This window comes from Carettochelys insculpta, chromosome 1, assembly GCF_033958435.1.
Source record: "Carettochelys insculpta isolate YL-2023 chromosome 1, ASM3395843v1, whole genome shotgun sequence".
NCBI lineage: Eukaryota > Metazoa > Chordata > Testudines > Carettochelyidae > Carettochelys > Carettochelys insculpta.
In genome coordinates, this window is record NC_134137.1 from 56,025,768 (window position 1) to 56,040,860 (window position 15,093).

The 15,093-nt window shown below is 42.1% G+C and overlaps 1 protein-coding gene across 7 annotated transcripts in view; it reads right to left on the bottom strand.

Annotated features, from left to right (window-relative positions):
* The window catches only part of DCLK1 (doublecortin like kinase 1), a 335,634-nt gene that overhangs the window by 151,746 nt on the left and 168,795 nt on the right, over positions 1–15,093 (bottom strand). For all 7 annotated transcript variants that reach the window (XM_074982397.1, XM_074982389.1, XM_074982406.1 and 4 more), the window contains exon 3: positions 900–999. In XM_074982397.1, coding sequence (XP_074838498.1) covers positions 900–999 — 100 coding nt within the window. The remainder of the gene's footprint in view (positions 1–899; positions 1,000–15,093) is intronic.

Below are 15,093 nucleotides of genomic sequence, written 5' to 3' on the forward strand. Positions count from 1 at the left end.
AGGGGAGTTCATTTTAATTTATTATTGACTGGTTTCCTTATACAGCTTTTTCACGTTACTCCTGGGCACTGTTCCCTGTAAGCCATATGCTTGTGTGGCTACTCACAAGAAATACAGATTTCTAAATTAGCAGAAATTCATTTGACTGGCAGAGCACCCACGGCTAGCTTTTTTGTTTGTGTCAGTGGCACACATTCAGACACACCTCAGTGCACATAAATAATTATTCTGCATTTGGATGGAGAAGGTTAGAGATGTTACCAAAATCCAGATTCCAAGAATTTAGATGGGAAGAGTTGGGAGGAAGAGACACAAATATAAGTTCTTGTGTGATGTCAAACTACAATAAATTTACATCCAAAAAGGACTGGTACAAGATCCATGACAACAATTCAAATTTGATTTAAAATAAACGCCATGCAAAAAAGAGTTTATCCATGCACACCACCCTCATTTCCTACAAAAAAATTCTATTAATTTGGTTTTAGATGGACATTTGTTGTGAGCTAACTGATATGCCTATCTATCTCATAGAACTGGAAGGGACCTTGTGAGGTCATTGCATCCAGTCCTCTGCACACACAGGAGGACCAGATTTTTTTTTTTTAAATCTACTTGCCCAGGATCCCTAAATGGCAAAGGATTGAACTCGCAACCCTGGGTCTAGCAGGGCAATGCTCAAAAATTGGCCCTGGTTAACCTCATTGTAAGTTTTCAGTTATTTTGGTTTTATGTATTAGAAATCAAAATTAAAGACCAGGCATCCTAATGTTGTGTGTAAAACTATTGTTGTATATTCAGCTATTACCATTCTGGCCTTATTTTATGGGCCAAATAACATCTGGCAAGTTGCCTCCCACTTTATTTTGTCTCTTTTTAAAAATATTCCACCCTCTTACCGCTTTCATCTAGCAAGAAATCATCTTGGTAACGGAACTTTTCTGGTCCACAGGCAATGAATATGTCATCATCACCAAAGAAATCTTGAAGGCACATCACCTGTAAACGAAAAGGAAAGCAATGGATTCAACATGGGATCTTTCATAATACTAATTACAACAATAAGTTCTCCAGTCTATGTCTGCATGAACACTCTTCTAATATAATGAAGTCAACAGAGATTCTACTCCAGAAAAATTTCAAAGCAGTGCTCTGACCATCTGTTATGAGTAAGAAACATTTTTATGGACACTGCTGGAAGAGAGATCTAAAGAAGGCAGAATGATGTAAATGTCACATTTACTATAAGATATATCATTATGTCTGATGTTAGATCCTTTTGATTATATACGAGATTGCATTCAGTAGCTACTGGATAATTAATTATGTTTACAGTTCATATTCATATTCTTTGACAGCAGTTATATCAGCAACATTCTTGCAGGCAAAATTTACTGTGGCTGATCCAACAAAAGCTATGTGACAATGAAGATATGACTTGTCAGTTTCTTTGGGCTAAATGACAGCGGTGGGGGGGGGGCATCTTGATCATTACATATTTTCTGCCAATATCCCTTATACCTTCTCCAAACGGCACCACGCAGAAAAACACTGTCAGGCATGCTTCTGAGCAATCCAGTCACTACCAGCCAGGGATCTGACTTTACGTGAGCAAAAATTTTTACAAAATCCTTCCAAGAACAGATATAGAAACTCAGAACTGTAACCTTCATGTAACCCTCTTTTAGGTATTTGAAAATCACTATCAGTGTCTCCTCTAAGTCTTCTCTTGTCTAAACTACACAAGTCCAGTTCTTTCAGCCTTCTCTCATGGATGAGTGTTCATAACTGAGATCTCCTTACCAGAAGCCGTATTTCATTAGATTCACTCTTATCTTTTCTTTAAATAAAAGGTTTAATGTTTCCCTTCTCTACAGTCATTTACTAATCACCCAACAGAACACTGACAATATTCCCAAATTCAGTCTTGTGGCCTTTTTGATCCTGTTTTGACAACTTCTAAAAACAAATGAAAAAAAAATAATTACCTTTGGGGAAAAAACAAAGAATATAGTGTGAATTATATAGATTAGATCAGAGAAGAGCTTTTTTTAAGTTCAGTTGCTTGCAATATCCTTTTAGGAACTCCAAAATCTTCACCCCTGGTAACTTTATTTTTTTTAATGTGGTAAACCATGATATTCTTTCTGGCTGCCTCACATCTGGCAAAGAATTTGGGACCACATTTTTTTAAAAATTTTCTCTAATACCATACAACTAAATATTTTTGTACCAACATTTGGACAGAAGAGTTCTATGAATGGTGCTCATTTTTTCAGCAGTGGTATACAACCAGCAAAGGGATCAGACTCACCTTTTAGAAATTCTATAATTCAGGGGGGAGGGAAGGGAGGCAGTGAATTCAGGATGACAAGACTGGAAGAAGGCCTATGGTAGAAAGAGGATCTGCAATGGTTGTCAGGAGAAGAAGAAGAGAGTTGCCCACATTCCCTTATCATGAAAAGAGGGAACCCCTGCCTACAGTGTCTACTGCATTAAAATACCTCTACACAACCAAATTAACTACTGAGGGCGGGAGGTTCTCTCAAGAGATTTTTTTTAAGCAGATGGCAAAGAAACATTAATGACTGGAAAGCCAGTGGTTGTACATCTTTCATGCAGTACCATTGTACTATATACCTCATGGGCAAAATATAAAAGGCTTGAGAATTTTTAAAAGATAACCATCTGTACACATGGCGAACCTGAAATACGAATGGGTAGTTGTACACCTTTTCACCATGCTTGTAAAGTCAGATTTTTGACACAAAATACTTCAGCCTAGATCAGAACCAGAAAAAAATGCAGGAGTTAGCGTCTCCCCACTGACTCACCACTTAAGTTCCTACACATCTAATATTTTGTCCTTTACTTCAAATCTTTCACAACTGCATTTTCATGTAAGTTTTCATACCACACTCATCACGCTGCACTGGAGAACTAGCCTGTATGTACAAGCTCACCTCTTTTTGTGTTTCCCCTTCAACATATGCTCCACCAATGATGCCAGCCTCACATACACCTTTGCCATCACTTCCTACTTTCCAACTCTATGTTTTTTCTTCACACTGCCTCCATTCATGGCATACTCTTCCTAAAAACATTTACAAAACCATACCCCTCTCTTCAGTCTGTCATGGGGCTCCCCCTATGCTTTATGAACATGCAGAACTCAACAAAACTTTAAATACCTCATGAGAAATACAATTGTAATGTTACAATCAACTGCATGTGCACATCCTATTTTTGCACATGTATCATTCTTGTAAATGAAGGTAGAAATATGAAGTGTGAATCTGTTTATAGTACCAAATGCGTTAATGAGGCCCATTAGTGATATTTGGTATTTAATGATTCAGTGTGCAAACCAACTACTTGAAAATGGTCATGTTTGTCCTGTATGCCCAAACTGTGGTTGGCCCTAGAAAGACATATGACTGTGCCACCTGATACTGGAATCCATCTGGTAATTTTCCATGGGAATGGGGAATGTCAAACAAAAGATTCTCACTCTGGGGAATGTCAGGGATTTTTACCCCTTGGGCATTATTGTCCCCGTGGGCCAGAGGAAACAAGCCTTTGGCCATTAAACATCAATGCAGGTACAGGTAGAATCTAAAGTTACATAGGCTGCCATTTAGCAGTCCCCTGCAATGGTCACTCTGTGTCAGTTGGTTTCCCTGGTAACCTGAACTCATGAATTATTCATAGCAGCAGGTTCAAAATAGAGCCCTCCGATTGGCCCCAGGTGCAAACTTCTAGCACCTTTGGCCAAGAGGAGGACCTATTTGAAAACCACCTGCACAGAACTCACATATGATAATCATGTCATAAATATTTATAAGACTGCTCTATAAATTCAGGTGCCACCCACCATTCTGTGGCCCTGGGAGCTAGCTGTCATAACAGCTGCTACCACAGAGAGGAGCGTGGCTAGCAATAGCATCCGCTGAACTCACAGGTCAGCTCAATAGAGCGAAGCCTTTGCGAAGAGCTCCTGAGGGAACGCTGGCAGAGCCCACCAGCCGCCGCAGTGCCATTGCCACCTGCAGCCTCATTGACAGCGCAGCATCTGTGTCGAGGGAGCAGCAAGCGGACCCTGTGGTGGAGCAGCCAGGTGGCTAACTGGCCCTGCCCTAGCGGCGGGGTACTGCGTACCTGGCTGCAAAGCCCAGGGTCCGTCGCCAAGCAGCACCAGCGCTCCCGCCGCCTCCACCATCTTGCGGCTTCAACGCCTTTGCCGCCATCATGACCACCTATCTAACTGGACACCACAACTGATTGTGACTCACTTACTTGGACTGGATCTCCGTCTACGGACACGTAACTTACTTATAGGCCTGTGGCATAGCCCGGGACCTTTCTGACATTCCATTTTAAACATTTCACATTACCACAGACACTTTGGGTACTGGGTCCCCTACCAGGGGGGTTCGGGGTCGCACCCCAGCCGCGCCCTTTCCAGGGCCAGGGAAGGGTTGCACCCAGGGGCTTGACCCTAGGGCTGGGCTTGATTGCCCAAGATTAAGCAATAACCAAAAGACAATAGAAAAAGCTGTACACTTGTATTAATAGTTCATAAATTACAGTTCAAATTAGTTATAGTTTAAATTAGTTATTGTTATAGTCAACCATTAGTACTCACTTAATAGTTATATTTGTTATTTGTTGTGCAGGTGGCTTGAAACGGTGGAGGCCCAGCCTCCCGGTTCCCCGAGTCTGCCCTGCACCTATCCTATTTCCTTTTCCTGTCCTAACTCTCCAAGCTCCAGCTGGGGAGGCCAAACACACTCAGAGGCACAGCCCTAGGCCCCCAATTGGTCGGAGTAGCGACCCGGCCGGAGCGTATTGGGGGAGGTGTAGCGCCCTCCCCCCCTCGGAGCTAAACAATCAAGGCTCCTTATACCTTATACCTTTAGCCTTTCCTTTAACTACCTTTCATCTTGCCTTCTGGTTCAATAAACAACAAATTACAGGTTGACTTCATGGATCCTTTAATGATTATAACTGTAAGTGACTAGATAGAATATTGTTATTATAAATTGCTTTGAGTACTGTTGCTTGTCAGCTCGTTGCTGGCCATTTTAATAAATACTTTATTGAGTTTACACCTAAAGCCTTCCTCCTTGCCTCGACTTTACCCTAGTAGCCAGCCACTGCCTGCCAGGGGGAAGTTCCATCTCACAGCGGTAAGGGTACGTGCACGACCCCGGGTCCTCCTACCGGAGGTGGGTGGGGTGGTCTGCAGAGGGGCGGGGCGGCCAGACTTCGCTGGGTCTCCGCCATCCCTCTTTACCATATCAGGCCCTTGAGGATCTGAACAGCTGGAGTGGGAGCCTCACCTCCAGTATCGCTAGCTGGAGCTGCCCAGGGCGGGTACAGAAGTTAACAATTCCCCCTTATCGCCGACAGGGAAAAGTCTACTTAAGCAATAGTAAGCAATCAGTCTTTGTCTCAGCTGGCTTTAAAAACTGCCTGCTATACCCCACAAGGATAAGAAAGAACTTTAAAGACACTGTAGCCATAAGTTAATGATCTACTCAGATTTGAAGCTCTTACCTGAAGTAAGAATGCTGTTTAGGGCAAGAATTTGCATATAACAAGTTTCTTAATGAATTAGGACTAGCTAAGCATTTTTTGTTCATTTTAAATTCAGCAGCTTACTTTGACTTGTCTGTTTTCACTTGCAATTACTTAAATCCTACTTTATGTACTTAATAAAAACACTTTTGTTCAAGTGCAATACTGTTACCACAGAAGAGGAGCAACCAGTAATCATCTCTCTAATTTAATTGATAAAGGGGGTTGACCTATGAGCTTTCATTGTGTAAAACTTTTAAGTGGGCTTAAGTTGGATTTGTTTGGAGGTTTTGATCCTATCTGGGGGATTTGATTTCTTGTGGCCCGAACCCTTAGAGTTGAGCCCTCCCAAAGCTGAACTGGTACGGTGTCTTTGCTATTCTGAAAGGGGGGCAGTAACCCCAGTTCTCTGTCTTGGTGAGAGAGCTGGAAGGTAAGTGTCAGTGGCATGATCAGGACACCAGGGGGACAACTCAAGGGGTTTTGGACAGAACAGTCAAGTTTCTTTGAAAGCATCCATCCCTACCACAATATGCAGACATGTGCTGAGTTTTAGAATCCACTTAAGAAATCCCAGTAGTCTATGGCTACTGGACCTTGTTTCCTGAGTGTGTATTTTCCAGGTTTTGAATTTTTGGGAGGTAGTGGCTGACTTTACGTTTGTGTTTTCTACAGTCCTAAGCACAGAAACGGAGTTTAGCAAATAAGTAACAGTAATCAGTTTATTTGGAGTTCGTCTACACACAATCATGCCGCTTTTACTAGAGATATAATTTAAATACCATTTAGTTAAATGGAAATTCCAAGAAACCAATGTAAACATGGTTTAAGACTGATTTAACTGAAGTCTATTAGGAATAGGATTAAGCTATAAACAAAGTAAGCTACCCAATTTAAGTAAAGCCCTGGGTAGGCTTCACCGCTTAAGATCCAGCCCAAGGTACAGCTGTTTTGTTTTTAGAGCTCTCCTAGCTCAAGATCATCCACGTGAAATGGAAGACTTACTCCAAAATGCTGTATAAACCAACCCTGAAAAATCTGTTGAATTCACTTTGCTGAATGATTGTCAATAGTGCCATGTAATGCATTATGGTGGTAAAACTGTAACTCTGATATCCAGTGTCTGCTTCTGAATAACTACCACACATTCAGAGATAGAAGATACTTCTTAATGTCATCTTGTTCATCACCCCACTACATGAAAGACTGCTCCCTAAAGTATGTATTTCAGCAGATTTGTTTTAAATGAGTCAAAAGATAGTCTCTCAAGGGAAGTCCTATGCCAGAGACAGGCAATGTGATCAGCTGTTATAAATCCAGCATGCTTTCTTAGCTTTGTTTGAATGGGAGAGTAATCAGCTTGCACCTGGCTTCTTTTACCGGTCATTACTGTGAAACAAGATGCCCACGCGTATGGACAATGCTTCCAAGAAGTGTTACGTCGCACACTAAAATGTAAATTTTTAAGCAATCTCTGTCTGCTGCCATCAATGCAGACCACAGGGGGATATAAAAAGGCAGCTCCTTGCTAAATAAAGAGAATCAGATTCCAACTGGAATTCACAGAGCTGTGTGTTTGAATAATGCTCTCAAATCTGAGGTTAGAATGCTTCCCTCTCTATTGTCTTTGGCTCAAAGTCTTTCATTCATTCCCAATTCATTGATCTGCCATTACAAACATCTCATCCCCAGAGATCAGGCTGTTTATGAAAAAAAATTGCTATTAACATATACGGACTTCCTTCTCTATATTCTGGCCCAAGTTATCATACAAGGAAGAGATTTAGACAAAAGGCATTAGAAAGTATCTGCTATTTACACATTTGAAAAGCAGAACCGTATAGAATTCACTCCCTTCTCTTGGAATGAAATCTCCATGGTGACGATTGCATCATCAAGCTGTGAAAGCTCTTCAGCAAAGCAGGTTTTTTTTTTTTAAATATATAATGAGATTCTCTTTACAAGAGTGCCCTCTGTAAATGAACAGCAGTTGTTACTGGTGGTATCGCTTGGTTCAAAACAGCCAAAGCTACACAGTAATTGTATCTGTAACAGGTGCTTGTTGTGTCACATATTAGCCTAATGCCTCAAACAATCTCACACCCTCACGTTGTATCAGCACAAGTCACCATCATCGTAATCAGGAGTCACAGATCTGTGCATTTCCATACTGAACAGCCAAAATGGCCTGCTATCCTGATGCCAATCAAATGTAATCAAGCCTCCCCGCCCTTAAGAGGGCACTTAATTGTGCTCTGCTGTACCAGAAAAATAAATTTCTTCCTGATCTCACTGATGAGCAGATTGAAGCAGGACCGAGAGCTCAGTGATACAATTCTCAATTGTAAGAGCTGCTTACTTCAATAACTGACAATCTCCTTGTCCTCCATTTTGTGCTTGTGACAGGGTGCAGTCACAGAAGACTCCTTGGGATGATCCCTGGTGTGCAGATCATGCCACTGATACCCACTTTCTTGCTCTCTGCGGCTGCCACCATTCTGTCATGCTGGGCCAGAACCTCTGGCCTCCTCTCAGCCCAGGCACAGAGTTGGGGTTATTGTTCCCCTGCAGAGCAATTGCAGATGCTGATTTACCACAACTCTTGGAGGATGCAATTTTAGGGCATAGCACCTGGGAAATCAATCCCCTCAAATGGGATCAAAACCCCAAATAAATTTGTCTCTCCTGTGCAAATCTTTTGCATGGAGGAGGGCTCATTAGGTAAACTTCCTTTATCAATGGAAAGGAGACATGCACAGTGGTAGCCCTCCCCAGGTAGTAACAATTTACAGTGGGTTTGATTATAAACGAGCGTTTTATTAAACAAATCAGTAGGACTTAAGTGGTTATAAATTAATACAGATCAAAGTGAGTTACCAAAATAAAATGCCTGGCTAGTTCTGTTCCACCAAAAATCTGATTACATGTGAGTTCTCTCTCTAAACAGCTGCTCTTTTATCAGGAGAAAGCTTCAAGCAGAAATGAACTTATCCTGACCTGGGTCTCCAGTTCATTGTAAACTTCTCTCTCCCTCTCAGGGTATGCCAGACAATTTCCAAGGCAGGCTGAAGACAAAGATGGAAGAGTCCTCATGACCCTCTTTATACCTTTCCCATGTGGAGGAAATACCATTGTTCTCTTTGGCCGTGGCTACACTAGCCCTCTCCCTTCTGAAGGGTTATGGTAATGAGCCACTTCGACAGATGCTAATGAGGTGCTGCCATGAATATGCACTGCCTCATTAGCATAATGGTGGCCATGCACGTTTCGAAAGTGCCACTTTTGCAACGCATGCTGCCTGTGTAGGCAGGGCCTTTCGAAAGGACCCCCTGAATTCAAAAGCCCCTTCTTCCCATTTGGTTTTGTGAAGAAGAGGCTTTTGAAGTCCAAGGAGTCTTTTTGAAAGGCCCCTGTCTACATGGGTGGCATGAGATTCAAAGAAATGCACGTGGCCACCACTATGCTAATGAAGCACTGCATATTCATGGAAGTGCCTCATTAGCATCTGCCAAAGTGGCTCATTACCATGCCCCTTCTGAAAGCAGGGGGCTAGTGTAGCCACGGCCTTTGCGTAAAAGTATACTCCAAGATGCAGATTGTCACATAAGTCACTTGTCCATTTCCTTTTTAGGCTATCAGTCACTGCCTATTTGCTGGCCTGGACTCACACAGCAAAGTACTTTAGATGAGGATTGGCACCTCTTAAGGCCCTCTGTCAGTCAAATACTGCTATTCATCTAACAAGCCACCCTCTCACAAAAGGGTAGCCACACCACTTGAAGAGGTCTTCACAGAAGCAAACAGTTGGAAACCAAATATGTAGACAATACTTACAACTTCAAATACAAAAATAATACTTGCACAGAAAACCAACCTACCGATCTAGCAGATTATAATATTAAAAACTATAAGTTACAAAGGGTATTTTGTCCAAAGCATTTCTAAAGTTATAGTCATACCCCAAGATATGCCCATTTGAGTTATGAGAATTCGACTTTATGAAGAGTTTCATTTAATACCCCAACTTCAACTTACGAGGCATTTCTTCACATTTACAACGACCGATTCGGAGGCTGGCAGCTCTGGTAGGCAAGCACCGAGGGGATGGAGTCGGCTGCATTGGTCCTGACGAAAAGGCCATGCAAGGGGGCGGCGTCGGTGTCCTGCGAGAGGGCGGCAGTCTGGTGTGGGGAGGCAGACTCGTCCAAGTCCCGGCAATAAATCACACCGCTCTGAGAGACGTGGATGCTGGTTGTGCAGCTCATCCCAGCCCTGCTGCTGCTGCTCAGCCCCCCGGGCAGCGAGGGGGCCGCCACCACCTGCCCTGCACAGCTGTGCCTCGGGTGCCACTTGCTGTCTGTGGCGCTCCCTCGCATTTAGCGCCTGACTCGCCTGCCACCGCTGCTGGCAGGGCCTCTCCACTGCGAAGCCCCACATGAGACAGGCATCGCCCCTTACCAGCTGGGGGCCCCCTGTGCCTGCCTAGCTCTCCACGCGGCCAGCCCCTGGCAGCGCCCCCTCCCCACTTAACCTAAGCTGCTCTCAGGCCGGGCTGCCTCCCCGTGTCCTGCTCTGCCCTGCCCGCCCCCTTGCACCGGATTTAATGGGATTTGGGGTTATTTTAGCATAAATGGGTGTACATTTTGGAGCTCAGGAACACACAAAAATTTTTCCCATTTAGATTTATGGTAATTACATTTTTGACTTACGAGAATTCACGCTAAGAGGGGTTTTTCAGGAACGAATTACCCTCGTAAGGCAGGGGAAGACTGTACATATTGATATTCATAAACTCTTTTCAACAAAGCATGGGAGTAGGGTCCATCGCAGTGCTGTTGATAGCACACATTACTTTAAAACAACATTTTTGTTTTTTCAGTGAGCAGCCGTCTTTCTAAGGCAAAGGAATTCTACTCCAGACTGTACTTCATGCCAGTCTATCATCCCCTGCTTCATCTTCTGTTGCTAAATTATAGAGCACCCTGCCCTATTTTTTAAAAAGAGGGAATGTCAGTGAGATCATGCTTTCTGTAAACTTGTCACTATCTTTTTCTGAGAAACCAGTTTGATTTATAATTAATCATATTTTCAATTTTTCAGATCAGCCATCTGAAGTTTACATCTTTTATAGCCAACTAGGGGAGAAGCTGTCAGAAATGTGAGCACTACAAGATACTATAGTTACTATCCCTGAGACTTCTGCATGAAGTAGGACTTGCATGAAGAGTTTTTTGGGGGGAAAGGAGAGGAAAGAAAGGTATCCCACCAAATATAATACACTCCCTCGCAAATTGTCACCATTTGGAGTTATCCGTGAACACTTGAGTTTAAGAACTACTATTGTAAAAGGCCTTTCCAAATGAAGCATTAAACAGTTCAAGCTCTTTATATCAGACCACACCCCTGACTCATAGTAAGCAGCAATGTATAAATGACAGCTATTCACACTCAAAAGTTGTCCCAAAGAGAAGTTAGCATATTTCAGCAGCTGCACAGGCAGCAGGTGCTCCAGTGCAGTAATGCACTGACTGATAACATGGCTGAAGATGAAAAATGAGCATTGCAAGGACTATGAAATCTTCTAACCAAAAACCGATCTTTTTTCTGTATAGGCCTCTGCTTTACTTCACTGGATTTGCTTCCCCTTCTGAATCAGATTTAACTTTTGCCCTCTCTCAAAGCCCTTGACTATACCCCGTTCTTCCTTCCCCATTTAATTTCCTGTAACTCCCGTGTTCAACCCCTGCATTCCACTAAAATTCTATTTCCCTCTGTAATGTTCATTTAATAAAGCCTCTGGTACTGACTTCTAGGCCTCGAATGTCCTTTCCAACATTCGTTTTCTTCAAGATACCATAATCTTCCCTATCCTCAGGGAATCTCAGCCCTCCTTTAGCACGTGTCTCTCTCTCGGTCTCTCTGTCCTCTTTCTCTGTATAGCAATCTCCTTCAGCAAACTGTCTCTCACAGACATTAAGGTCAGAAGGGACAATCACAATCATCCAGCCTGACCACCTGAGCACTGCAGGATCTCTCTACTTCCTCACCACAACTAGCTATTCCTTCATTCTTATAATGGTTTTTATTCCCATAGCATCAGTGTGTCTACTGATATCACCAAATACAAGAATTTTTCTTGGATCTCTGGAGTCCACCTTTCAACTCATTCACTTCAAAGAACTCAAAAACGGCAATAGCCATCTCTTTCTGGCACTCCTCTTCTCCATCCTCAAATAGCGTATCCCAATTTGATGCAGATGACCATATCTCTTACCTGAAACTCTCTTTGCTTTCCTTTTAATGGCTCTTCCATCACCTCACGTTACTCCCTCAGTGCATGCTTTGGCATTTTCAATTTCACCAACTTTACTCTGTCAGTCTCACAGAGTTACATCCTTGGTGCCTTCATCTCTTTCCAGGGTGAGGTCATCTATTTTCATGACTTCAATTATCATCACTGTATCAAAAGCGGCTGACACTTTTGCCCCCATCTTTTTATGAAATTATGTTCTGAATATGAATATGCATAACTTCTATAGTCTTTATGCAAAACAGGTCAAGTAACATGTCATTTAAGAGCCTGTGATCCCCTACATGTGTACATTGTATTTGTGTGCATGTATCATTGTTGTATGTGAAGTTAGAAATATGAAGTGTAAACTGCCTTTTAATCAAGAATTTCTAGTGAAGCAATTAGTGGTAGTTGGGGGCCTTAAAAGCCTGGTGCTCAGGACAAGAATCTTTAAATGATTTTGTTTTTCCTGTAAGCCCAAACTCTGGTTGGTCCTTTGAAGACATGGGATCACGCTACCTGGTGCTGGAATCCATCCTGAATTTTGTGTTTTTCCACAGCAGTGGGGAAAAGTGAACAAAGACTCTCCACAGCAGGGAAATTCTATCTAAGGAATGGGAAGAAAGCAATGATCATATTCAGCTGGGCTCTGAAATGGCCTCCCCACCTTAAGAAGCTGCACATGGGGAGACCTGAAAACATAGAAACTCCAATGAGGACAGAAGCAGGTAGACTCAGGCCAGAGGCAAGATCAGCTCTGACTTCAAGAATTTTACCTGAAATGAGCACTAGAGTGAGAAATCAAGGTTGAAACAAATTTCCTAGGCTACATCTACACTAGAAGCATCAGTCAACAATAATGTCTGTCAACAGAGTTATGTTGACAGAAACTCTGTCGACAGAGTGCATCTACACACAAAAGCAGACTGACAGAGCAAGCCACTCTGTCAACAGAGAGCAGTCAGACTGCCCAGCCCTCTGTCGACAGAATATCTGACTGGAAGATCTGCAAACAGGGCTGCCCAGTGAGCTGGAAGCCCTCTCTGTCAACAGAAGTGTCTACAAAACTCTCTAGTGTAGACATAGCTTTAGTGTACCAGGCTTAGCTACCATCTTTTGTTTATTTTAAATCAGTAACTTTCTTTGATCTGTCTGCTTTCACTTATACTCATCTAAACCTTACCTTTTATAATTAATAAAATACTTGTGTATATTATCAAACCAAAGCTGTGTATCTCTCTGTTTCATTGATAAAGAGAGCAAACTTATGAGCTTTCTCTGTGTAAAACTTTCACATACCCTGCACTTTCCTGCGCCTTTGGGAACCTGTGGGAGCACCAGTGGCTGCTTCCTACTTCCCACCTCCCCAAGGCTTTGGGCCAGTACCCAAGGTGCCGCCTCCCTCCCAAGCTCCCTGAGGCTTGGCAAAGCTAGGGGAGCACCACTGGCTGCCTGCCACTTCATGCCTCCCTGAGGTTCAATGAAGCCAGGGGAGCACTGGCAGCTTCCCAGCTCCTAGAGGCTGAGGGAGCTGGGAGGACCACAAGCAGCTGCTGCCTGCTTCCTGGTTCCTCATGCCTCAGTGGAGCCAGGAGAAGGCACCCCTTCTCCCCATATCTCCCTGTCCCATATTTGGGACAGAGAGATATGGTTATCCTAGTATTTCAGTACAATCAGGTTTAAAGGTACAGCCATTTTAACAACTAAAGTAATTATGAATAGACCCAAATAAATTCATCTGAGTGTGTGGTATTCAACTACGTGCAAATTAATTTTTCTATGCCAGATTCACACATTTCTCTCTTTTAAGTGCAGTGGAGTACTGCCATTTGGTGGCCAGACACACCAACTGCTGAAGAACAATGCATATGAGATCTAGGGGTTCTCTTACAGCATTTCCCATCAAAGCAATTTTAATAATGACCAGAGCAAGTATGTCCTGTTGATTACAAGGAAGTTATAACTACACTCATATGTGGTTATTTAAAAATAGAGGTTTCTTATTACTTCAGGATAAGGCTCCCAGATGGTGCTTAAATAATTTAAAAGATTAAGACAGGGATAGTTTTTAAAACAGTTACTGGAGCACTATTTTACTTCCTTACACAGTTCCGTGGCCTTTTGTTCTTTTATTTTACTAAGAGCTTAAAAAAAAAGATGTAAAGAGGTATGTGTTTCAGGATATGAAAGCTTGAAATAGATACTTTTACAAAAAGCAATTTTCCTACCAGAACTAAGTGCAATATTATCCTCTCTCAAGGCATGGGAAGGAGGTTTTTTGTTTTTGTTTTTGTTTTTTTAAAAAACATGGGGGTTTTTTTGTTGATGTTGTTGTTCTAAAAGTCTAGAGCTTGAGACAAGAGAGCAGAATTTCGAGCACAGCAAGATACTCTATACAGGTTCCTCACAACAATAACAAACCCTACTATTGGGTCAGTCAGTCATACCAATGCTCTCTGGGCCAGTGTAGTGCTTATTTTTATATATGTGTGTACTTAAACCATCTCTCCATTGCGGCTGGGCTTGAGTACACACACAGGTACTTACCTCAGGGAAATATGATTAACTATTCTTGGAGCTGTCAATTTATCTTTTAATAATAAACAGTTGTAGCAACAAAGTGGGTCAAGAGCACCTATATGTGAGGGGGAAAAAATCTGACTTGAATGAAAAAGAGAAAACAAAAGCCTACGCAATTTTTAAACTCCTTTGCTAAATAGCAGAGTGGTATTTTGTTTGTAATTTAAGGAGGTTTACAAATAAAACTGCTGTTTTTCATACATTGGATCTAATATTCCTCATAGTAGCTTATCAGGTGTACCTAAATGTGAAAACCAATAGCTTTGTTAAATTTGCATATTACACTGCTCAATTGGGTTCATATTGCCTTGTACGGACTTTTATTAAAGTAAATCAGAAGGAAGAGACAAGAATTATCATCGTTAATTTTCCACAAAAAACTTCAGCAGATATAATTTAAATTTCTTCATTGTATTGAGAGGAGAGGTGGAGAACAATTAGAGAACTGAGCCAGTTTAGAAGAAAAATGGAGTCACGTACAAAATGTCTGAGAATTTATAGTAGAAGTTTTTAAACAAGAGAAGGGAATGTCTTTTTTAAATGGAAGTCTGAGTACTACATTAGAAAACACTTTGCAGGGTAAGTTTTAGTCATATTAGAAGAACATATGTATTGTAGCCTGTCATACTTAAATGTATTAA